General features: G+C 38.8%; 1 protein-coding gene across 1 annotated transcript in view; it reads right to left on the reverse strand.

The window, feature by feature from the left end:
* EEFSEC (eukaryotic elongation factor, selenocysteine-tRNA specific) overlaps positions 1-24,781 on the reverse strand; it is a 122,700-nt gene extending 97,919 nt beyond the window's left edge. Inside the window, exon 1 of the mRNA XM_027729172.2 lies at positions 24,346-24,781. Within this exon, the coding sequence (XP_027584973.1) occupies positions 24,346-24,616 (271 nt within the window). The 5' untranslated portion in view covers positions 24,617-24,781. The remainder of the gene's footprint in view (positions 1-24,345) is intronic.
* Between the last annotated feature and the right edge of the window lie 829 nt (positions 24,782-25,610).

Consider the following 25,610-nt stretch of genomic DNA (forward strand, 5'->3'; position numbering starts at 1 on the left):
CACCTGGTCATGGAGACTGCAGTTCCTTGAGCTGGGAAGTTCCTACTGTGCTTATTCAGGTCTCCCACAGCTCACAGAGGATCAGATGAACGGCAAAAGTTGAAGCTCAGACCAGTCAGTTCAACTCAGCCACACCAGACACCTCTCCCTGAAGCTGACAAAGGTGACCCAGCTGCTGCAGTGCCCAGGGACAGCCAGAGTTGGCACAGGGGAGGCAGCAGGACCAAACAGCCAGGAGCTGCAAAGGGAAAAGAGGAAAGAGTAAAGCAAACCTCCCATTTCTAGGGGAGGGACACTGCTGCAGGACAAGCTGTCCTTGAAACACCAGCTTGAGGAATTCCAGAGAAACTTAAAGTTGAATAAACAGTATTGTTAGGAAGCACTGGAAGAAATCTAAGCACAAATATATATACACAAAACTAGTGCTACTACTTCAGAAAATTATGAAATGACAGTCATTATATGCTACTCAATGCAAAATTGCTTTATGTGTAGGAGCAGCCAAAAAAGGTAAAGTATTAGACTTGACCTATATACAGTGTAATATTGAAACAAAATACTGCATTTAGAGATAGTCACTTTCTGGAAAAGAAAACTTAAAAGATTCCTTAAAGAAAAAAGGAAACAAGACAAATACAATTAAGTCCTTCAAAAACAACTTCACTTACAAAGAAAAATCCATGTTAACAGCATGCAATGACAAAAGCAAGTGAAGCTGAACAAGAGAAAGGGAAATAACACACCTCCAATAAAAGAGCACAATCAATTATGTGACAGTAAATAGCACAACAACCCAAACTCAGTGCTGCTACATACCACTTGTCTTCAGACAAATAGAAATGCAGCTTTGATATTCACATCATTAAGATTTTTAAAGCTACATCCAGTTGGATGAAATTCCATTGTTTATAAAACATTTATGATTTTATCCTGTGTAAAAGATACTAAAATGAAATTTAAAGCAAGGGACACTTCATTCCATCACTGACTTTTCTTGCTTTAACCCTCCAAAGCATTCGTTTTGACTGTTTCCAAAGAAAACGTAACAAACCAGGTAAGTGACTACTAGGGTCTGGCATTTAAATTCCTGTTCTTCAAAATACTTCTGAAGAAAACCAGAAAACCACCCGAAATGAGAATCCTATAGACAGTGAGGGCACAGTAAAGCAAACAATCCTTGCCTTGTAACAAGAAATGCCATGTAATACATAGCATGTATAAAAATGGAGGTAAAGCACCATACGAGAGAAGATATCATCTTTCCTCCATATGTAGTGAAGTTCTTCTCTGTAATGCTACCTATTACTAGATCTGAATTTCTATATGGACAAGGCACAAACTGGACAGAATCCAGAAGAGACCTCTACTTATTTTAATGCCAAAAACATTAACTGTGGTAGGGTTTAAAAAAGCCTACATGCCTCGGAAAAGCAACAATCATTCCGAGTAGACACAGATGACTGCTACAAAAAAAGGTAGCATTTGCTGAATTGCACAACATTGTGGTATTTCAACTGCTTTAATTTCTTTCTTGGCTTGAAGTCGAAAATGCATAAATTTTGAATTAATTAGCAAACATTAACTTTTTAATGTGTCATTCATATATATGTATATGCAAATACAGACAGCAGTGAAGCTGAGAAGTTAAATATTTAGGATACTGTACAAAACTAAAGTTACTTAACATTTTAGACTGAATGTCATTATACAGCTCACCAGCCTTGGAGTACAATCTATGGCATATAGTAGCAAAAATTATTATTTTGTACATTTGAAAGCAAGAGAAAGCACAGAAGATATCATTTGGGTTATTACAATTCAGGTTGCAAATCTGGTTTGTTTGGGTTTTTCTGGTGGGGTTTCATAATTTGGCATCCAGACTATAAAATATCTTAACAAGAAGTCATGTCCCGTTTCCGGCACCTGTAATTCCACTGATTCATATCAAACCCAAACTTAGAGGTTTGCAGTGAAATTCCTTCTGAGTAGGAGTTGTTCAGTTCATAAAACAAGGTTTTTGAAACAAATGTGACAGTAAATCAATGTTCATGTTTCAGGAAAAAGAAAGGTGCAAAGTATAAAAAATGGATACTTGTAAAACCCCACTTTGACCTCCTTAGAATATATTGTGTGCTTAAGGTTCTAGCAAGTTTTCCTAGAGCCTAATGAGTGGTTAGTTCAAGTTTCAGACTTGTTATTCAGAGGTATTTTGTTTTGGTATCAAGGCCACATGTGTTTTTGCACTGCTCTGAAGAGTTAAATATAAGGTAACATTACACTTGGGCCTTACAAAGTGACCATAAATGGTCCCTGATGGTCCATAAAGTCTTTACTGTAAACACTGAAAAGCAAACAGGTCAAAAGGAACAAGATTAAAAAAAAAAATACCCTTTTTATAGTCTTGACCCATATCAGCTTTACATTTCTTCTCTACAAGATCCCATGCTAAGTTTCAAGTTAAAAAAAAAAAGTAATTATATTTGCATATGATAATGCTAAATATGTTGCAAAAAATATGACTTACAAGTACGATCATTCTGCCCACTCCATCCTCCGGGGAATACAGACAGATACCATCTTCGAAGCTATCTCCAAGATCAGAACAAGAAAATAGTGGCTAAACAGTATAAAAAGAATCGAGCATCCAGAAGAATAAAGGCACCAAACCTGCATGAACGAGGACATGAGCTCATCCCCAGTTCTGACAGACTTCTACACATCTGGAGTCTTCTGCTCCATCTCTAAGGACCCAGTTCACACCAGACAGAAACAATGTTCCCAGCTGCAGCAATGTCCCACCTGAGGTTCCTCTACTAATAATAAACACTGGAGTGTGGAGGCAAATAGTGAGCAAAAGCCTCTGGTACCTACAGTGATGAAAATTCCTGCTACCTCCCCAATACTACAGGATCTTCTGGGCTCAGCCTATAGCAGGCTATACCTTTCATTATGAATGATAAATCATACAAAACCAGGTTTGTATGGGGAGGAGTAAAGTAGTACAATAAAAATTACTGGAATAATTTGATAGATTTTCCAAGACCAAACGAATGAGCTGCTTCAGGCAGTGAACTCCTGTATTAGCTTTTCAGACAACTGAACACTCTGCTTTCCAAGAACAGCACAACTGAAATGCCTCCTAATCAATGTGTCCATATTTCTGTATTTGAATCTACTATTAAATAGAGGCCCAGTACTGGATTCAGAGGCGGGGAGCAGGAGGGGGAAAGACAGTTGAACAATATCTACTATGTTTCTATAAATTCTGTTCTCTATCAGTGCTATTTCACACTCAGCTCTTCATCTTTTCAAGTTCTTTTAACATTTGTACAAGATGATATCTTTCCATTAGCATATCTAGGATTTGATCACATCCATGCCCCCATGCTGTAATACAAAGAGAACCAGAGCATCTCAGAAATCCTTACACAAGCAATACACAACTTGATGATTTCAGGATAAAAAGAATGTGCTATGCCTAATGACCAACTAATTGCTTTTTTCCTTCCCAGAAGACTGGAGAATTGTTACTACAGAGCATCTATTGCCTCCCTCTGGGTGCTTTGGAGAATGACTGAATTATGAACATCTTGGAACATCTGTTAGAATTTCTTTAAGCATATTTTAGTCAGTTTAATATTAGATGACAGGAAGACTTTCTTGCTATCTTTTGTGTTAATTTCTTTAAAGTCCTGCCTAGCCAAAGGATATCTCACTGTAAATTCTTGTCCATTCTTCTGCCATGTCTTCAAAAGATCAGTCTAACAAGAACTTCCATACAGCAGTCATAGGAGACAAGAGCCATCACACAAGTGTAGCTAAACAGACCTGAATATACATTTAGATATGCAACTCCAAACTTCCAAAACCTATAAACAGCAGATTGAACACAGTCAAGTAGAGGTATAGATACAAAGGTTGTACCTAAGAGATACTGCTGAACCACCTTGAAATTCTCAACTTCATTGAACTTTACTTAGATTTAATGCTTTAGGTCTACTACCCTGAAAATCATGAAATGCACTGGAATCCCCAAGAAACACCCAAATTATCACCTTGATCACATCACAGAGATTTGCTACTAGATTCTCTTCTCTCCATCTTGTCAATTCAAGGACATCAATCCTGTACCTGCAACCTTAGATAGCTCAAACACCTCCAATAAAAAATTGATTTAAAACCTTGTACAGATCAAGAGTATATTTCTACAAGACTAACAAATAAGTTTTCTTAAACAATTCTACAAGTCACCAGTCCAAAAGTAAAACTCAACTCATCAGATTCTAAATCATTCTTCTACAAAAAAAAGAAGACCAAGTTCCATACAAAGCTGGAAATAAATTCATGTGATTCTACTCTAAAATCATTACTAGCCCTAAGCTACCTTGTCTCTGTCTTTGAAATAAAGCAAGCAAAGGTCATGCACTCCACACCAAGCAGCTTGTTTTGTACCATAATCCAGCCCTATTATGCTTTTTACAACACTGCATGCAACACCCTGTCCTAACAGATGAGTTATGGTAGTCTATGGGAAGATTCCTGCACAGCTCTCAGATATGTTCCATCTGAGAACGCTAAACAAGATTTTTTGTAAAAAAAAATTAGAGTTTAGATTTTGCTGCTTCTTTTTTCCCCTCCCCTGTCCTCAAAAATAACTTTTTAAAAAAAATTTTAAAAATTGAAGACTGCTAGGGGCAAAGTGTTCTTTAATTTTCTCTTCACCCTCCACAATACTGAAATAACATCAGTCAGGGTTATAAACATCTGTAACTGCCAGGGGAATGCACAATACATTCAGAAACTCCAGGCCCACATATCCTGTAGCTCTGCACTTCACAAACAAAAGGTTGGGGAAAGAAAGAGGGGGTGGGGTACAGGGAATAAAGGCTTAAAGATTAAAGTCACAGGCAGAGACAGACGGCTCCGTTTTTTAATAACTGAAAACACGAGTTGTGCCTGAATGTGCTCATTGTTTTATGGCAGGGGGGAGAGGCTACACACTCTGGACTGGCTGGCGACAGAACTGCCTTTGCATCAAAAATAAGATTTACAAAAAGAAAAAAAAAAAAAAGACACAAAACCCACGCCCTAATTTTCCCTCTTGCAACGGTTAATGATGCATTCAGGTAGAAATCGACCAATTATCCCACCTTACCTTTATTAAATAGGGGAAAACTTCGTGACCAGAAGTAGTACCTGATGGAATCAGCCTAACAGAGACTGCAGAGATGTCTGAAGGTTTTACACTGTGAGGGAACACAGACTACGACAATAACAGTCGTACGTAAGGAACAGGCACGTCTATGAAACAACGAGCTTATAAATCAATTTATATTTTGCACAATAAAACTACAGCTGGAAGGCTAAATTATGTGATCTAAGCAGATTTTTTATATGAATTCAAGAAGTTTAGCTGTCATGAGAAAGTTCTTAAGGCCTTACTTTTTAAAAGTATCAGCTACACTTTCAGTGAATGAAAAGGTTCATGAGTTGGGTCCACTTCAGTCAGTATAAAAAAAAAATAGTTAGCTTAAAATGTTGCACTAGAGTATTAAAAAACTGAAAGTGTTTCTTTTAGGTTTTAAAACAATTTTTCTCTCAAAGATCTAGGAGTACAAGCACTTATGGCTACTCAATATCCACAATTACAAATGTGTATTATGTTAAAATTCCATAATATACACTTTTCTAATCTAAACAATCTGATACTCATCACAATTTATTTCAGTGAATAAACTTCAGTGGGTTAGATCCCACCAGTGCTCAGGAACCCATCCAAAGTCAAATAAGGCCAGTTCCACTGCCAGGTGCCAGTGGACTACAGGTAAAAATATTAGACCAATCTTTCAGTTTTATTCTAATCCAGCCCAAGATGTTACTATAACAGAGCTTTTGTTTTACTGTATTTTTTTTTTTTACCTGCCAACTTTGCTTTATATATAGACAGAAAGGAGATAATTCAACAAGACAACAGGCTCTTTCATCTAAAACCATGAAACTTCCAGTCATAACTTCTTGGGGAAGCCTAAAATAAGGAGGAGGGAGGCACACAACAGGAGTCAATGAAAAGTAGTCTCCTGCCCAAAGCAAGCATGCTGTGCAGGGAGGAATCAGTGGCCACAATACACAGCTCCTTGGCCAAAAATGTCAGACCTGGAACGCTCCAAACTATCATCCCCTTTGTTGATGTAACACTTTTGCATCATCAGCCGCTGGACATCTTGTTGAGATTAAAAATATTGTGGAGAGTTACTGTCTGTTTAGCAAAGAAAAAAAAAGACAGAGTCCATGTGTAGAAAGGGAGGGGAAAGGAAAAGCCGAAACATGAGCTCATAAGCCCGTTACGGGGGATAAAGGCAGGCTTTGTTTTACTTTATTCATACCAAGTACGAACAAGAGGCTCATCACTGTTTCGAGCTTGAACTGCAAAATTTCTTTTGTATGCAGCATCGCCAACTTTTCTCCTCATGTAACTAAACTACCCCTCTTTCTCAAAAACAGCTTTTGCTGATGCTCTCATCAAGCATTTAAGCCTAGATGAAACCTGTATAACAGCAGAGTCATTTTCCCCATGCTATTCTGACACTCGGAAGCACCTACGAAGGCATTCTTATATAGTAAAGACCAGCCTTGGTTATACTACTGGTGGTGTCCTAAAGTTCTCACATAAACACAGAAGTAAATAAAATAAAAATATAAGAATATTTAAAAAAAAAATAAAAATAATTTGGAGGACACATTGGCTATACAGCCACACTAAGAGTTAGGCAACAGTTATTAAATTGGAGATACTTCTTTGGACAAGAAGTAGCCATTATTCCTAAACTTTCAAATGCAGAATTCAATCCAAAAGTACAATACCATGTTAAAAGCAGAGATTAGAGAAAAAAAGCCACTAGTAAAAAAAGATCTGTCATCTGACAGAAACACTACCCACCAGTGCTGTCTCTAAAAGAGCTCAGGGGCAATAGTAAAAAGTAGCAAGAGAAAGCAGAGTCTGGATTCTACTTTCTTGCTCTTAGGAAAAGGCAAAGAGGGTGGTAATTTACCATGCACAACCAAATTGTATATGAAAGTTTAAAACCAGCCAATTAAAGCTAACATTATGGAATGGAACCGAGGGTCCGAGTGGAACGCGTTAGACACGCATTCCAGACAACGGCTCCAGAGTCCGCCTGCGAGGCGGGTACTGTACAAAGTACAAAGGGTCAAGAAGTTCTTCTCTAAGAGAAGCCCAACTTGGACCAGGAGTCACGACAGATGTGGTGCCCAGCTGCAGAATGACATCAAGGCTGTAAAGCCAAATAAGACTTGGTCATCACCTGCGCTGACAGAATGCCAGACAGAGTTCGAAAAACTTGTCAATCGAGCGACAGCAAATCTCAATACAATTGAGAATCAAATGGAGCTGGACAACAAGGAACAAAGAACTTACAACTAACAGTAATAAACATGACTATTTCGGTTTACATCTCTTACATATATCTTTCATACACTCAACTAGAACTTTGCTTCTCTTAAGCAGGTTAATCTATAATGAGTAAAAGAGTTACTAAGACCTAGTGGGAAGTTAGAAAAGGAAGACAACTACCTCAGGTTACCATGACTATATTACATTTTGCTTTCAGAGTATTCTGTACTTTGGAGCACAGTGAACTGCAATTTTGATGCAAGTTTCTTGATTTCTGTGACTGTAATGCAGCAAACTGTTATTCCTACTGCAGCAAATAACCAAGTGGAAATATAAAGAGAGAACAATTATACTACTCCTTGTCATTTACATCAACATACAACTCCATACACATTCAAACTGGCAAATTAATCCAATGTCATGATACCCAATTCTATGAGACTTCTACAACACTAACTTTCAAACCTTCACCATCTCCGAACACCAACAATAATTATAACCCTTACAAGAACAGCAGAGTTGAGTAAAAAAAGTAAGGTTGTTCTCAAGAAGGACACCCCGCAACCAATCTGAGTTTTTATGTCAAGCTTTATTTCAAGCACCTGCATTACTACACAGCTGTAGCAGTACAGTGCATGAATGAAAGAAATCTCTGAAACCAATCAGTCCCAAACAAATTAAAGATGCCAGTTCTGAGAAATAGGATACTTTCATTCTCTACACTGTGCACAGATTATCAGAGCCAAAGTAAACAGCAATATTCTGGAAAACAAATCTTTCTGGACACAGTCTAGGCAGCAGTCAGTCAACCTACCCTGCTGCCATGCTAGATATTGGGTGCTTTGCTAACTTACAAATTACAGATGAAGAGTAGCTGAAGAGTTAATGTTGCCATTAAATCGCTCTTGCTAAGGTTTTAAGAGTTAATACTACACTACCAAGGAAAGTGTTTATATGCAAAAAATCACCACAAACTCATCAAGTGAAAACCAAACTCAAAGCAGTGATCTATTAGTTTATTCTCAGTTCACTTGGAGTTTCCAACATTCACAAAGGCTGTACCTCCGTTTGTTTTAAATTATAATTTTGATTCCCCTCTCAGATTTTGCTAGAGTTATTTTGTACTCAGTTCTCTGCCCTTCAGTCCATGGCAGACATCAGGCCCAGCCTAACAGTTCACTACCAAATCATGAAAATAGCAAGTATTTTGCATAGTTTGTCATTCCCCTAAGTCACATCACAGAAACCCTTCCAAACTGAGGAGGCCATTATCGAGCACGTGGTACCATTTCATACCTCCTGCCAGGCCAACACGAGGGCTTCTGACAGTGTATTTATTTTTATTTAAATTTTTGCTGACTAGGACTGCACAAGATACACACTTCATTTCAGAGCAGTCCCAAGGGGTTAACAGTCCTGTAAATCTCGCATCCCAGTACTTCAGGACAAAACAAACTATATCATGTGGATACACTATCTAAATTGCCAAGGCTACAAAGCACTCCACATATTGCAGAGTGTATAGCATTTGTGTCTCACATTAACACATTCTCCATATAATTAATAAAAGCCCACCATAATATAAAAGGTGATGCTCACTGTAAAGGAGGAGAGCAGTGCAGAGTTAAATTACTAAATAAAACTAGATACAATAGTTACCAAGATTAGAATTTATACTGCAGTAAGCAGGGCTGGAATTTAATGATCTATAACCACACAGAGATAAGAGACAGTAGCAATGCTTGAGCAAATGTTTTCAACAGTACCAATAGAAGGCAAGGTGAAAAATCTAAGGTATCATGATTGATAACCAGATGACCTTTTCAAAAAAATTTTACAGCAGAGAGTAAGTGCCATAAAAAGATATTCCAAATTCCACCAGCAGAGTACTTGTCAAAAAATAAGTATTTTAAATGCTTTGAATTATATACTTTACTATGTCAAATTAGATATTCATGTGAATTAAGTTGAGCAGCCAACTAAGGAACAAAATACAGACCTGGTCTGAGTTTGTATTGGTTTGGACCTTAATCCTGCAGGCTCCCTTACTGAGTTCATTCCTAGGAGGCTGCATGGATGCAAAACACCCAACCTGGGTCTATGAAGCTGCAAGTGTGCATGGCACTTCACAGATAAACACAAAACCAGGTTTAGAAAGCTCACAGACTAAATTTAGACCAGTTGCTCCCTAGAATAATGAAAATATTTTAATCTCTGACACAACCAGGTTATTTTACTGTTTCAAGTTTTATACTTCAAAAAGCACAGATCCTGTGAGGTGAACGTACAGTTAACCATCAACATACAAAACCAGCCCTCATAAATAAAGAAAAAAGTTTTCTATTAGGTATTTTGAAGAATCTCAAAACGTGAAACTGTTCAACATAACCCTGCACAGAAATTTCATAATACATCTCAAATACTACATAAACCAAAACATGACTATCTAATCAGATATTTCAGTATAATCCCAAGCAAGTTCTTCCACATTTTCTCTAAGATGAATGAACAACTGAATAAAATACAAGTGTTGACACAAATATTTTTACATTTTACAAGCAGTAGTGGCAGTTTGTATAAACTAAGTTTGTGAGCAGTAACATCTGTCAGTTAAGCAAAACATCACTCAAACTCAAAACCTTCATCAAGACCAGAACTGTGCTTCTGTGACCAGGGAGGGTCATCATAAGGAAAGTACAGCAGGTCTTCCAGCTCTGCATCCCACACTCACCCTCCTGGTTCACTGATCGTTAAAAAACACTTCCCCCAAATCGAAATCTAAACTTTCAAGCTAAAACAGAGGCTGACAACATCCCCAGGGAAGTGGGATGAAAGCCGACAGAAAACAAAGTCTGCTCAGAATACACATTGCTCTGCCAGGCTCATGTGACCAGCTCTTAGGAATGCTGGCACTGCTCAAGTTATTCAATGGAAATATGCAACAAACAGACTAAGAATCCTGGATAAACAAGAAAATAATACAGAGTGCAAAGCACCGATACTTCTACTCTGAAGTTGCATCTGTAAATTTGCATTTAACTGTACATTTCAAGAGAATACTTCTCACGACAAAAATTCAAAGAGCAGCAACAGCAGGCACTGAGCCATCACTCTCTCACTGGGATGGGATTCTAGAAAAGAAGTGCCCAGAAGTCCAAAATCATCTGCGTTAGCTAATCCAACCTCCGTGACTAAGAAATTCCTAAGCAAGAACACAAAACAGGATCAAAAGCATATCAAGTATACAAAGAACATCTAAAGAATACACACTTCTCTCTTTCACAAAACCCATTCTTAGATGCTTTTGCCTCATAGGAACCTTTTTTATATTTTTAATTACTGCTTTTCACATTTTGTTAGGTCTTGTTTCCCATTCACATCTTCTAGTCTCAGAGAGCACAATAGATTCTAAATTGAACTTCCTGACAGTAAGAACTAGAATTACAGAATAAGGGATGGGAAACTCAGAATGAGAATTTAATTTCAAATGAACTTAAGTAAATATATTTCATTTGTTATCTGGGCACTTCAGTCTTCGCATCAAACGATGGAGACAACTGCTGTTGAAGAATCATATCATAATAACGGAAGAGAAATACAATGGAACTTTATTAAGTATATTCTTACTGACAATTTACTATAGACTTAAATTAAATTTTGGTAAAGGATTTCCTTAAAGTACTTCCAATAAATTATTTTTATAAATTATGTTTAAAATGTCATAGTTAATTTGCTTTTGAGGGAAAAATTATCTTGCCATTTGGTAAAAATGTAACATGGAAATAAAGTGTATGAAGAGGAAAAAAGGTAAGTAATGTAAGTAAAGAAAATTAAATAGTATTTAATGACAGAAGCAAAAAAAACCCCATGAAATAAAAATCATATAAATGGACATTTAATCCTTTTCCTCCCTTAATAAAGTAATAGTAACATCCATTTACATGTTTTTTTCCCCTCTAGTGTCTTGTTGAGCAAGGTACACATTGGGGCTGAGAGGAGAACTGAGACATCAGGAGGCGAAAAAAAATTTGAAATAGTTCTCATTTGTAGTCACCATGTTTTAAACATACCCAATGATGTTGTTACTCAAACAACCAAAGAAGATTTGCCTCTCTGCAAGAGCTAGATTCTGTTGGTCCACAGAAAATTGAATTACAACATCCGAGTACACAAGCTTTAGGATGGGCTCTACTGGTAAAATGAAAGCTTTTAAGTTTTCAGTCCCAAGAGAGCATCAACTATCTCTTCTCTCTGCAGCAGCACTGGGCAGGCAGAGAAGCCTATTTCACTGCAGTTCTCTTTATAAACTAGAACTCAAGCTCAGATGCTGTTAAATCTGGAGGCAAATTGAATAGGTAATTTTAAAACCTAGAAACAGAAAACACAAAACAAACAGAAGTGAAGCAAAGGTGGGTTATCAGTGACCCAACTCCCCACCACAAACCATCGTACCTCACAGTCCAACCGTGCCCACTCAAACTTAATCCTTATCCAGTTATGATACAAAATGAACAAGGGCAGTTTTTAGTAGTATTGAGATTCTTTTCTCCTCCCTCTTACTCAGACTGCAAAGGACACCATACAAACATCAAGAAATTGGTTTTCAACCCCATTTCCCACATACATTGTTCCTCCTCTTTTTCTTCTTCCCTGACATTCCTTAAGATTTTAATTCATTTGTGAAAATGCCAGCTTATGAACATAGGGAAAAATCTATTCCAACCACAAGCTTCAAGACCAGCCTCCTACACAGCTTATTACTCTGCACCTGAAAGAGGTACACCATGAGCCATGGATGTCCAACAGACAAAGGTAAAGCCTTTGGACTTCAGAATGGAATTTCTGAAAGTTCTAAGGGGGGGAATTCAAGCAAATTAAAAAAAAAAAAAAAAACAACAAAACAAATCTTTTTTTTCCCCTCTTTTTTTTCCCCATAAAAATCAGATAAGATTATCATTTAAAACAATGCCAAGGCTATGAACCCCTCCCTACTGCTTTCTTGCATGTTCTTACATGGCAGGAAAAAAAATCTGCTGAAATTGCTAGGGATCAGCCAAATTCAATAAACCAACACTATCTCTAACTGTAAATGCATCACTAAGATAAATGAATGCATAATTGCAGAGTACTAATCACTGCTTAATGAAATGCTGAAATCACCAAGAAAGAATACAGTCTTAGTGATTAGAGCTCAATTTTTTGGTTGCTCAGAGTTAACAGAAATAGAAAGAGAGATTACAGCTCAGGCATTTAAAATATTTTGCATTGATCATTACCACTTAGCAGAAAACCACGATTTCCAGAATATATTTAATTTTCAAAAACTAGTTTGATGGGCTATTTTGCTGACCTCCTACAAAGTCATGTTTGCCCCCTACAAACTAGTGCCTGAGCATCCAGTATTTCAATGACTGTTACCCACACAACTCTGCAGCTTATGACAAGTTCTCACACGTGAACTGCTTTCGCTGAGCTCAACTTGCCTGCTTTCAAACTGTCTTCTGACCCCTAAATGAATTTATTATTGTTAGAGAACAGGCTCCACTTTAGCATCCTCTTCGCAAGAAACACATTTCTCATTCACAGATCTTATTTATTCCACTTCTGATCAAACAGTGCATAAAGGGGAACTGGAACAAAAGTACAAATCTTTCATAGGAAGCATAACAGCTTCTAAATAGAATAACAACATCCCCAAAATGGGTGCATTTTGATGATTTCATCCTGGCATCCTGAAAATTTTCGGCATCTAATAAAACCAGTAAATACAGTTGCACTTGAGATGCTACGAAGTTGTTAGCTCTGCAATAAAAAGTGAAACTATCATATGCTACTAAAATAAATATTGGATAGTTTAGTTACAAGAATGTTTGAAGTTATTTTGTTCCAATTGTTCTTACATGAGCTCATAAGTTACTGCAAAGAAATTTAAAACAGTAAGGTTCAAAAGGATACTGCCAACTTATTTAAATTTCACAATAGTCAATTTTGGTTTTACCTAGGATTGACTCAATTATACAGCAAAAAAATTCCATAAACCTGACATCACTTTTTATGTGGTCTACTGTTTTCCTAGCCACACTCTACCTTTTTCTGAATGGGACAAAAATAAAGATCTCTACAATCCATAGGGAAAAGAAACAAGTACAGTAACCAAAATAACTTCCAACCACTGCATCAATTTGATTACAAGTCTAAAAAACCCAGTGATCTTTTCCATAGTAAGTTAAGGACTCGCTGGTTTCTCAGAGCAGGGTAAGTAAAGAAACTGACAGTTAAATTTATCTTCACTTTGATTTGGCTTTAAAATACAACAAAGAAAACATTAAACCCCACAAAAGCAGTGCTGGACATTACTAAAATAATCAACTATTTCATACAGTAAATAAAGCTTCAAAACAAAAAGAAAGAAAACACATTTAGGGACACACGATGAAAGAACAGCCAAATACCCACCTACACACAACTTGTAAACGAACACAGTTCAGTAATGAAAACACATCTGAGACAACTTTCTTAAAGACTGGATTTTCAGCCATTGGTTTTGAGGGTTTTTGCAATAGAATTTAGCTTCAGTTCAAAACTCTTCTGTTCCCTTAACTAGAAAAGTATTTTCTCCACATAAAGTTTGGTATAATCTGATTTAATCAAATACACTCTTTTTTACTGTCCCTAGAAGCATTATAAAGAATCACAGACAGGTGAATCTCTTCCCACAAAAGACTCCAGTTAACCACCCATTTTGTACAGAAAAAGCATTGCTGGATGTCAGAATACACAGCAGAGAGAGCAAAGGGAGAGCTCAATTACAAACACATGGGCAAACACCACCAGCCACCACAACTTTATCAAAGCACTTGAAATAATGGGAGAATCCTCAGTTGTTACTCAGGTGAAAAGTCTACTCAGGGAAAGAAATATTATTCATGCTGGTCTGTCCCACAGGGTGAAAAGCTATCACACAGCAAGCAATCCAGAAAACAAAACTGCTTCCTTAAACAACTTTCTTTGGGATGTCAGACTTGTGACTTTTGAATTTTTAGCCATACACAAGGATAAATATTATCAAATAAGAAAAACATTGAAATAATTGTTATTTTATTTATACATATATAAACAAACAGTTATAATTTAGGTGAAAAAACTTGCTTTTCAGGTTTTTTTTAAATGAGGCATATTATCATATTATTTGAAGCTATAATAGAGCCAGACAGAGACCAAAGTTTCAGTGTTAAATGCCCAAAACTGGTCCCTTAGTTGAACAGCACTGTTGACACTTGTGGGGCATTTTGCTGATAAACTTTTTAATACTCTAAACTGAATATTCATCATCTCACCAAGATCAAGGAAAGATTCCAGTGTTGAATGCTTTTAAGAATGACAATATTTTGGGGTTTCCTTAGTCTCTTAAAGCAGCCCTGACACCCAAAATTCAGTACAATTTGAACCATTTTCCTTATTCTCTGATGAAATGTTTCTTGGTCAGTTGTTCTGATGTCTTTAAAGGATACTTCATAAATTTGAGTACAAACTCAATGTTTTGTACTTAATGCACAATATGCGATTTTTTCATAAATCTTCAAAAAAGTTCAGGGTCAGCACAGTCCCAAAGTTGTGTACACACAGAACTGCACAATAAAGACAAACAGCACAAAATATCTGAATATTTCCATCACACAGCAAAACTGACACACACATCTATTCCAGTTGTGCAGGACCAGGCAATCCACCTCTATAAAACTGCCTGCAGTGTTTGTCACATCCACATTCACAGACACGCTTATGTTGGGTTCCTGCACAGCCAGCACCACCACACTGGGGCAGCCCTTTGAGATGCTGAGCACCTTCAATAAACTCTGAGCTATGAGGGTTCACAGTGACACTTGCTGATGAGTCCCAAGCCCTCTACAATTTGGGCAAGCCAAGTCCAGCGCTATTTCACAGCTGCACTAGGTTAGGAGTTTACCCTTGAAGTAGATCATTCCCAGAAACCTACCTCGACCTACAGTTACTACTTCTCCTTCTCTCCTATTCCAGCAGATGCCCAACACACCAGAGCTGCTGCTGCTCCCCTGACCGGGCGACAGCCCAAGGAGAGCAGCACAACCCCGGCGAGGACCAAGCCACGCCACACCAGTACTTTGCACGTGTGCTCTAAGCCACACTTTAAATCATTTCACACACCAGAATGTCAGCGTGGATAACCACTGCCAGAACACGACACAGAATCCCCTGAAGTCAACCACAGGTTCAGGTAATCATGACCTCTCTTTTTACAGCATAAATGCATAATTTCCGCACCACTCTTTGATGAAGGGACCACAGACTTAAAAAGAGGAAACAATTACAGTCATTAGAATTTCACCCAAGCATGAGATTTAATCTCAGGCCATGGTCTTGCCAATGGCTGTGGGGGTCTCAATGGAGACAAAATTGCTCTGTGGGAGAAAAAAATGCCTTGATGATGACATTAGTCAGCAAGAGAGACCGAGCTTTGTCTTCCATCCAACAGCACGGTCAAATACAAGGAAACCATTTTCCCTCCTCCTCTTCTTGATTCTAAAAACAAAAAAAAAAAACCCAACCACCAAAAAAAAAAAAACCAGCTACAATTTTGTTTCTCTCTCTGAAATGCAGTTTTTGTATGCTTTGGAAAATTTTCTTCCCAAAAGCAACACTGCTGGAAGGGTAGACTTTAATATTAGAAAAGTAGACTTAAGCATGGATAAGCATCTATGACAAAAGACATTTCCCACGCCTATCCTTGTTAATATAATTGGACAGTTCTATCAACAATTCTCAAACACTTCTACAGCTTGTCTTAACCCAACATGTTCTCAAAGACCATTTCAAATTCTACATACACAGGAATCATCTAAAAGATGCTCACCTTCTCTACAATGCACTTAATAGAAATAAGACAGGTGAAACTTGGCTGAAAAAAACTGAGGCAAAGTTTGACAACGCAAAAGAGCTCCTGAGATCCAGGAGTACCAGCTCCTCTCATATGCCAACCATATGTTGCATCCCAACTAAGACACAAACAAAGGAAAACTTTAGCACAGAAGACAAGAAAGTGCTACAGGTGATTGTACTAAAGTCAATATTCCAGTACTGCAGAAAAGGCAGATCTGCAGTGGACAAAACTGTCTTCATGATCCTTCTAAAGTTTGAAGTAAAAGAAAAAGGAGTCTCTCAACAAAACTGTAAGCCCAAATGTATCATCTCTTCTCTGGAACTTGGGGTGAGGGACCTGGATTCTTACCCAGATCAACTTCTATAAGCCTCAATTCAAATGTTGATTTTTATTCCCCCTTATCATCGTTTACCTCCACAATGCTTTTGAATACAATTTATTCATTTTTATTTAAGCTACCTTTGCTATTCCATTTCCTTTCGCTATTCACAAACTCATTCTGCTGTTACATTAAACATATATACATATATATAAACACACACGGGTATTTGTTTGTCTTCTCACAACCACCCCTAGTGCTGGTAATTTCAATCTAATGTAGAATTAATCAGTTTAAGTTTGAAACAGAGATTGTAATTCAATTTGGAAGTCAACACTAACCATTTCATGCTCACTTGAAGAGATCAGATAGACTGCACAAGAACATTTTGGTAAAATAACTGATAAGGAGATGGGAAATAAGAATTATTGGTATTTACTTAGCCTGCAACACTTTTTGGAAGCAAACAGTTTAAAGGAAGCACTTCAGAACAGCTATTTAATCTGAATTTTACAGATAGCACAGAGAATATATTCTCACAGAATGCACAGGGTCTCTGCAATCACAGCTATCCTGCAAGCTGTTCAAGTCTTTCTTCCCTGAAACTCTCACCCAATTTTGCTCCGTTATGAGCTGTGACCCAAAGAACACAATGTGTTCAAGAATCCGTCTGGAAATTACAACCACAGAATATCTGTCCTTGCTCTTCAGCTTGCCAGGCCAACCTTAGGGTTCCCAGACAGAAAACAACTCACTGCCACACAGAGAACCAACTTTTTATTCCACTTAACAGACTTCAGCACTGACAGTGCAGGGGCTTTGTTTGCTCACTTAGCTAGAAGATCTGTTGCACAACTGCTTTACAATTATAACCTAAATTTTTCCATCTGCATTTGGTTTTCCTAGAGGTTTTTATAAACAGTACTTTACAGTAGTCATCTAAGAACCTACATTATTATTTCTAGTACAAAAAAAACCAAACAAACACACTGAGAAATATATTAAGGAAGCTCAGTTCATGGCTCCATCAAGCTAAACTAGTTATTAAAAATGGGTTTATACATAAGGAATGTATCATTGAGCTTATATTTAGCATCTACTAATTGAAGACAACTTTTAAATCAAGATGCAGAAAAAATACAGTAGATCCTTATAAGTCCAGTTTGTCAATTAGCAGACCACTGAATTGCTAAACTGGACTATTTAGCAAGCAAACATATCCATCATCAGTAAAAATGCTACTTTGAAAAATGGGCTTTAAATTCTTTTTGACAAGGGTAATTTTAACTATAAATATGGTTCATATTTTATAGTAAGCTATTCTAAATTTTATGCAGTTATTTATAAGACTTCACTCCATTAGCTAATATTTTAAAACATCTAAAAATTGATTAAGCTTTTAATTGATTAAGCTTTCCCACTCTTCCAAACAGCTTAAAAAATAATTTCCAGTAAGGAGAAACATAAAGCAAAAGTGAAATGAAAGGGCATGCAGTTACTTGATGAATGCTTGCACACAGCACAACGGAACAAAGAAATTCTGTTTTTAAATCAATAGGAAAAATGATCAAACAGACTTAAACAGCACCATTACAGTGCTTGGTTATTATGTTTTCTTGAGAAGCTGTCATGTTTTTGTGTCAAATAACCAAGTGTGAATTAGCACAATTTTGTTGTATACAAGCAAACACAAACACAACCACTCAGAAGCTTTGTAGAAAACCTGTCCTAGCAAGGGATAATTTAACATTGAAACAAGGTTCAATAAAGCCACTCCTAGTTAAAAATCTACACTTAAGATTAAAATTCAATTATAAATCAGGTCTTCTGAACAAGAAATACACAACTTTTTTTAAAATTGAACACAGAAAACAGTACATTTCTGACAGGATTCTAACAAGAGGCCAAAGAGAATGTGATTATTCACTATAACTTTTGATATCAGGAGACGATGGCTCTCCTGCTCCTTGTAAACTTTTCAATCCATAAAAGGAACAGAAGCCTCATCCTACTTGGCTCTCTAATATAAGAGTTGATGTACAGTTTAGGAACTTGTTGAACATGTGTAGCTTTAATAGGCAAGTCAGCTTCAAGTCAAAATAGCAGAAAAGAACATAGAACATAAATAGTAGCAGCCAAGTAGACCAGTCCCACTGTCACATCACTCAAAAACGCACAGATGAGGAGCAATGCATAACACATGGAAAGCTAAATCCATTACAGTTATGGCACAGATACAGACAAAAATTCCACAAGACCAACGTTTTAAAGTACCCTGGTACACACAAACTCCAAGTTTCATTCTACCCAATCTCACACAACAAACCCTGATATCACACAGAAGTGGTTCAGTATAGATTTCATATAACTGGCTTTCTTTTGCCCAGTTATTACACAACGTGGGGAAATGGGGAATTAAATAAAAGAACTGTGTACACTAAATTTCATGGTTCCCACATCAAGGCAGTTGTTTTGTCTCACCTGTGTTACCTGCATCTTATGTCATGTGTAAGACAACACCCCATAAGTTTTTATTGCTTAAGGTATAAAAAGCACTATCCCAATTATAGATGAAAAAGCTTAACCTTCCTTGAAACACAGAGGATGTTTTCTTTAAGAATGAGAAAATTAAGCCACAGTTGTGTTCCAAATCTTCTGCTTAATTCTGTTTCGATTCACAGTAAGGTCACTCCACCCACGTTGACCTGTTACCCCGAGTACTTATCACTAAGATCCTACATTGTAAGCAAACACTGCCCTCTTGTGCACTGCAACATCCAGGAGACAAAGTTCCGCTTCGGGAGTTGGGGAGAGGGGCATTCCAGACCAACAAAATTTTTATACCGATTGATTTTTCTTCATGCACAGCTCCTTAATTAAAAAAATTTAAAATTTTAAAATTCATTTTAAAATATCAATAAAAATACCCTTTTGTCAGGCAAGTATCTGGCACCAGCCAAAATTGAGGTGAATTAAAAAAGACTTTTTCAATTTCAAGAGAAGTGTTTTCATTTGCAGAAATAAAGTTCATTTGCATTTTTAATACAAAGCAATATCAGCAATTTACAAGCACCATCAACCTGAAGAGTCCAACAGCATTTAGAAAACATTCACACTAGTGTTAATTGAACTCTCTTGGCCCAAGAGTACTTCCATGACATCAACCACTACAACAGGGCTCATGAATATGAATTACACTACACAAAAATTGTATTTTAATTTTTTTTTCCACCGGAACAAGGTTCATTATTATGTTATTCTCATTTCAAGCTGACAGCCAAAGTTCTCAAGACTCTCCAATGACTTCTCTCTGACCAGAACAGTATCAACTAAACAACACAAGGCACTCTTTCCTCCACAGAAGAGATTTTCCTTCATTCAGAGCAAGTCATCCATCCATCTACAACTATAAAACCCTACTTGCTCACTCACCTAGAATGAAAAAAACCATTAACTGTCACATCTTCACAAAGGTCTCAACAAACAAAAGCTCACATCAACAGAAGTGTGTTTTCATTGCAGTAATGTAAAGGTAACCCCGAGTTTACAAATCCTCTTAAAAGCTTACAACAAACTCAGCAAAACAACTAATCTGTGATAAAAGGTGGGAGTTTTTTGTGATATGTTAATCTTACAAATAATCTGCATCTGACGGAATTTGAATGCTGGTAGCAAGACCACATTTCCCTTGATCTCCCAAGCCTGTTTTCATTGTACTCATTTGCATCAGCAAGACATGCTTTTGCTATGCTCATTTCCCCCTCCCCAAGCTCTTGTGCAAGTTCAAAAGTCTTGGTCCCTCCAACGTATCAGGTATGAATTAATACCCTTCCTCAGCAGAACACAGCAGCAAAGTGGAAACAGACACTTGCAAGGCAGTTTTCTTTGAAAGGAACTGCAGGGACAAATGGTGACAATGAAGCTCTAGTTATAAAGTAAAAAGGTCAAAGGTTCAGACAGGCATAAGGATTACAAAACTACAAGTTCGTCAGAATTCCCCACACCCCAAGTTTAGACAACCAGGGTCAAGCAGTAGCTTTCCAATTAAAACCCTATAAGGATACTCCTTTGAACTTCATAGGGAAAAGAAAAAAAAAAAAAGACAATTTTCTGTTTTAGAATTTCTTTTGAGGACCCATCTCAAAATCAAACAGATAAAGGGCATCTGACAACAGCTCACCTAAAACAAACATTGCGATATCCCTTCGCTGCCTGTGTGGGGGAAGCTGGGATGAGGTAATCATGTTCTTCTGTATTAGTGTGCTGACCCTTTGTAGGGCATGAAATTAACCATCAGCAAGTAAAAAATCTGCTACTGGTTAAACTACTTTGCTACGCAAAGTGGTCTTAAAATGAAATATGGGGATTGAATTTCTTCTGGCAGATTAACTTGTATAACCTCTCTGCAGGCATCCCTTCCTGCTGAACTCATTTCAGAAACCATTCCAGACCCTACTGGATGCACAGGTCTGCAACAAACAAATATAAAAGCAACTCTTATTTTACTTGGACGACATTAACATCAGCTTTATGGAAGATCAGGAGCTGAATTTCAACAAAAGAACAGAAGCTTAAAAAACTCCATAGCACTGTGACAGAAACTACCCCACCTCAGTGTGAAATTTTACCAAAAATACCACCCCAAATATCTGCAAGAACAGAAGAAAAAGAACAGTATTGCATGTTGCAGTCATTCCTTCAGAGCAGAAAGTGAGTGTAAGGCTGATGTGGGTTCTTCTTACTGCTCGTGACAAGCTAAGATTTGACCCTTAAAATTAGTTATTGAGGTTTGTTTTCTCTGCTTAGCAAGTCACAAATGGCTATAAATGCTATATTTGTTGCACTGCTTGAGACAAGAGCCTCCTAAAGCACAGGAAATGTCTGAAATTATTTTACATAAAGAGGTTTTTATTTTAAATAAAGAGTTCTGTTCTTGTTTAAGACAAAAAGAAATACAAAACAGTTCAAGCCATACAGCTACCAACCACAGCTTAATACCTTCCTGCCACAGACACACAAGAGCCTGATGTTGAAGAATATAAACCAGCGTGGTGAAAGGCATGATGTAGTACATCAAGTGACTATTATTTATTCCATTCCAACCTTGACTATCACCTTCCAGCTAAAACTTTAAGAAAGCATCTTGGGTGGAACTGTCTGCAACATTTCCAATTCCCAGCATGCAGGTTAAAAAAAGAAAAACACACACACAAAAACAAAAACCAAACCATAAACTTTTGATTTAACATTTGATATGTTTTGTTTTCAAGGACAAGCTTTGCAAGAAAAATGTAGCCACACAGAATGAAATACGACTTCCATTTTCCATTCCATTCTGTTACTGCTCAAATATTCTGCATTCATTGAATCCTAAGGTATTGTGTCTAAATAAGCATCTTGTGAGTGACTGTGACAAGTATTTACAAGGTCAAGCACTGCCTGGCATAGCATGAACCCTCATATCCAGCTCCCTTGCCCACAGCCATCCTGTCTCTAGTTTTCCTGTAGGTTAATACACATATACAGCAACCACAGGACTTGATACCATAAAAGCAGTATTTTAAACAGGTATGAGAAACCCGAGAGGCAGAATAAACACAGGAAGATAAAGTACTTTGCACTTAAGTTTTATTTTAAAACCATATATAGAGAAAATGTGTAGTAACAGGGAAATCACAGATTCCATCAAAAAGAAAAAAGTAGTAGCATTCCTACTCGGAATGTTGCAGACAAAATGTTTGGAACAGTGAACTCTTAACGCTCAACAACAAGGAAGTAGATCAAAATAATCTAAATTTTTCAAGTGTCATTTCTGAAGTGGTGAAAAAGTTGGCAATATTGAAATACTCAAACACCAAAGAATGTATCCTGTTACACAAGATATGCTATACTTCAGTTTGAGTTTCACCAAAACATGCTAAACCTGTAAGCACCTAAGTAGTCCCATAGGCACAGATCAGGTTTTATCATCATGGTCTCACCCTCCAAACCTGGTAGGGGGAAAAAAAAAGGGGAGGGGGCATACACCATCAAGATACATGTTATCAAGCAGAAAATTGAATTTTTTAACCCTTTTAACTATTAACACAACACTGCATTTTCCCTACAACCCTTTCTTAATACACAGAATTGCAGTAAGTCACATTAGCAAATGTTTTAACTGATATACATAATATGGTATAACTAGAACTAAGTGAGTTTGATGTGCTTATGTGTCTGAACTGAAGCCTGTAAAGAACCGTTTCTGCTGGGAAGAAAACTTCATCATGCCCTCTATTCTAGTCCACATCTTTGCTTCTCCCTGCATGGCCTATCAATAAGGAAATCTGAATAACTTATTCAGCCAATGTGGAGAGCTGTGACTAAATACTTTGAAGATGTTCATAAAAACAAAAGGAAGCAACAAGACATTTGTGTATTAAACAATCACCCCAAAAAAGTATTAAAGGTATATAAAAAAAATGGTTAAAGCAGTTTTCTAAGTTTTCCCATGTCCTCTTCATGAGAAAGTTTACACCGCTCAGATTAGTTGCTTCTGGCAGTAAGGAATGTCTGACTGCAAGTCACTCTTGAGTACATCCAAGAAACGTTTGCCAAAGTAAACTTTGTTCTTGAGAAGCTAATCAGGTGCTTACAATTACTGAAGAACGATAGTGGGTTGTCAAGTACCAGAGACGACTAAAAGACCACAAGTTTCTGTTATTTAGCACCCGGCCACTCCTCCCCTGCAGCTCCGGAGCGCGTGAATGGCACTGGACGGCCGGTGAAACAGACATGTAAGTAAATATTTACCCCCAGAGAAGTGCAAACAACACGGTGCAGTTACTACTACCGCAGTTTAGAAATAACGCATCTGCTCAAAAGGGGATTAAATTTGTTCATCACGAGAAGTAACTCGGTCTGAACCTTAGTCTAGCCAAGAACAAACACATTCTATTGCAAATCTACCACATAGCTGACACTAAAGAGAGACTGGCAGAGGAAACGCATAAGAACTGAAACTACTGATTGACCTCTGTAGTTGCAGTTTATCAACCTGCGACTACTTTAAGCAGCCTGCAGCTGCAACTCCATCACATCCTTAATCGAGCACCAACCGCTTCTTAGCTCTTTTTAGAAGAGATGGAGGGGGGAGATAGAACAAGGTGAACTAATTCAGAATAAATTCTAACGCAAAGCAGATTAACCTTCCAATATCATCTACAAAGACTAAAATGAAAAGATACCAAAATCCACAAAATTATTTCTAAGCATAAGATTATCATGTGAGAACTCCCTGGTTCCTCCAAGACAAGTTCAGCACGGGGATGTCCCGTGCACAGCTCTCAACCCAGGCAACAGCAAACTCTGACAGCTTTAACAAGTGACAAAACAGAACTCAATAGGGCTGTAATATACCATTAATAAGGTCTCCATACACAATAAAGAAAACTTTTTACCCAAGTAAGTAAGGAACCTGAGCAGGCCTGACTGTTCAAAGCACACCCCAGGAACTCTAATTTGCAAACCCCTTTCCTGTGAGCACTAGCACTTTATTTGAGGGGCAACTACGAAGAAGCGTCACAGAGTCACAGCGCCCGTGCAGAACCCGGCCCCGCACCCCCGCCTGCCCTCGGGGAGCCCCCGCCTCGCACCAGCCGAGCTCCCACCGCGGACCCCGCCGGGCGGGCCGGGGCGGCCCCCCCGCGCCCCCCTTACCGCCGATGATGGTGCGGATGAGGGAGGCGTGCCCGGGGCAGTCGACCAGCGTGAACTGCAGCTCGCCGGGCCCCGGGCCGAGCTGCGGCGGCAGCGCGGTGCGCAGGCAGGAGAAGCCCAGGTCCAGCGTGATGCCCCGCGCGCGGCTCTGCGGCGCCCGGTCGAAGGCGGCGGTGGAGCCGGTGGTGCTGAGCGCCCGCGCCAGCGCCGTCTTGCCGCTGTCGATGTGCCCCAGCACCCCCACGTTCACGTTCAGGGGACGGGCGGCCATGGCGGAGCTGCGCCCGCACGGTCCGTCCCCACAGCGCCCCTGCGGCAACGCGGCGCCCGCCGCCGCCGTTCCGGCCCGGGCGGAGGGTGACCCAGAGGGGCGAAGGTTGGGCAAATCCAGCGCTACTGCGGGGACGGAAACCGCGGGGATGGAAACCACCGGCCGCGGCAAGCGGCACCTCTCCAGCCTCCCCTGCCCGCACCCCGCCCCTGCCGGGCGCCCTCTCCCAGCAGAGGCAATTTAAGCAGGTGACTGTGATGGCCACACACCCAACAGCTGTGCCCTTCCTCAGGTGTGTGCCCGGCCCGATGGCAGCAGGAGGGGGCGACAGCCCTGGGAGAGCGTCTCTGTCACCACCCTGGGGCATCCGTGCTTGGCTCTCCTCTCGCCCACGCTGATTAGTGGCTGTAGGGCTGCTCAGCTCAGCCCGTGCTCGCTGTTACATCACACCCTTCATTCTGCCCCCCTGGACACCCCATCCCTGGTGCTGCTGGAATTACGGCGGCCCAAGTTTGCTTTCAAAGTCGCGTGGATATTGCAAACCCGCGTGAAACAGCAGGTCACGTTTGGATCATTTGCTCTCCTTACGCTTAATAAATTCTAGCCTTGCATAAGTCGCTTTCATGTGAAAGTATATTTATGTTGGGTAAGATGCTACCTAAAAATCACACCTTTAATGGATTAAGAATCATCAAGATTATTCACAGCTCTCCTGCAAACTAAGAATAACCACCCAAACAAAAACCAGCAGGTAGATGAGCATTGGAGAGGCCTGAGAGCAGCTCAGAGGCTAAGGGCAGGACCACACTTCCCTGATTTAAGTCACTTGGCTTTGCTGATAACCCGGGAAGCACATGGGACCAAATGCATTACAGGATAAAGCTTAACACGTGTGCTCAGCATTTCAATAGTGACTACTAAGTGGCCCAAAGTACCACTTCGAATCATAACAGCTGTTTACAAGCCAAGAAGCCAATACTGTGTTATGGACTTC

Source organism: Pipra filicauda, unplaced genomic scaffold (assembly GCF_003945595.2).
Source record: "Pipra filicauda isolate LSUMZ 115617 unplaced genomic scaffold, ASM394559v2 scaffold165_size2600900_pilon, whole genome shotgun sequence".
Lineage (NCBI taxonomy): Eukaryota > Metazoa > Chordata > Aves > Passeriformes > Pipridae > Pipra > Pipra filicauda.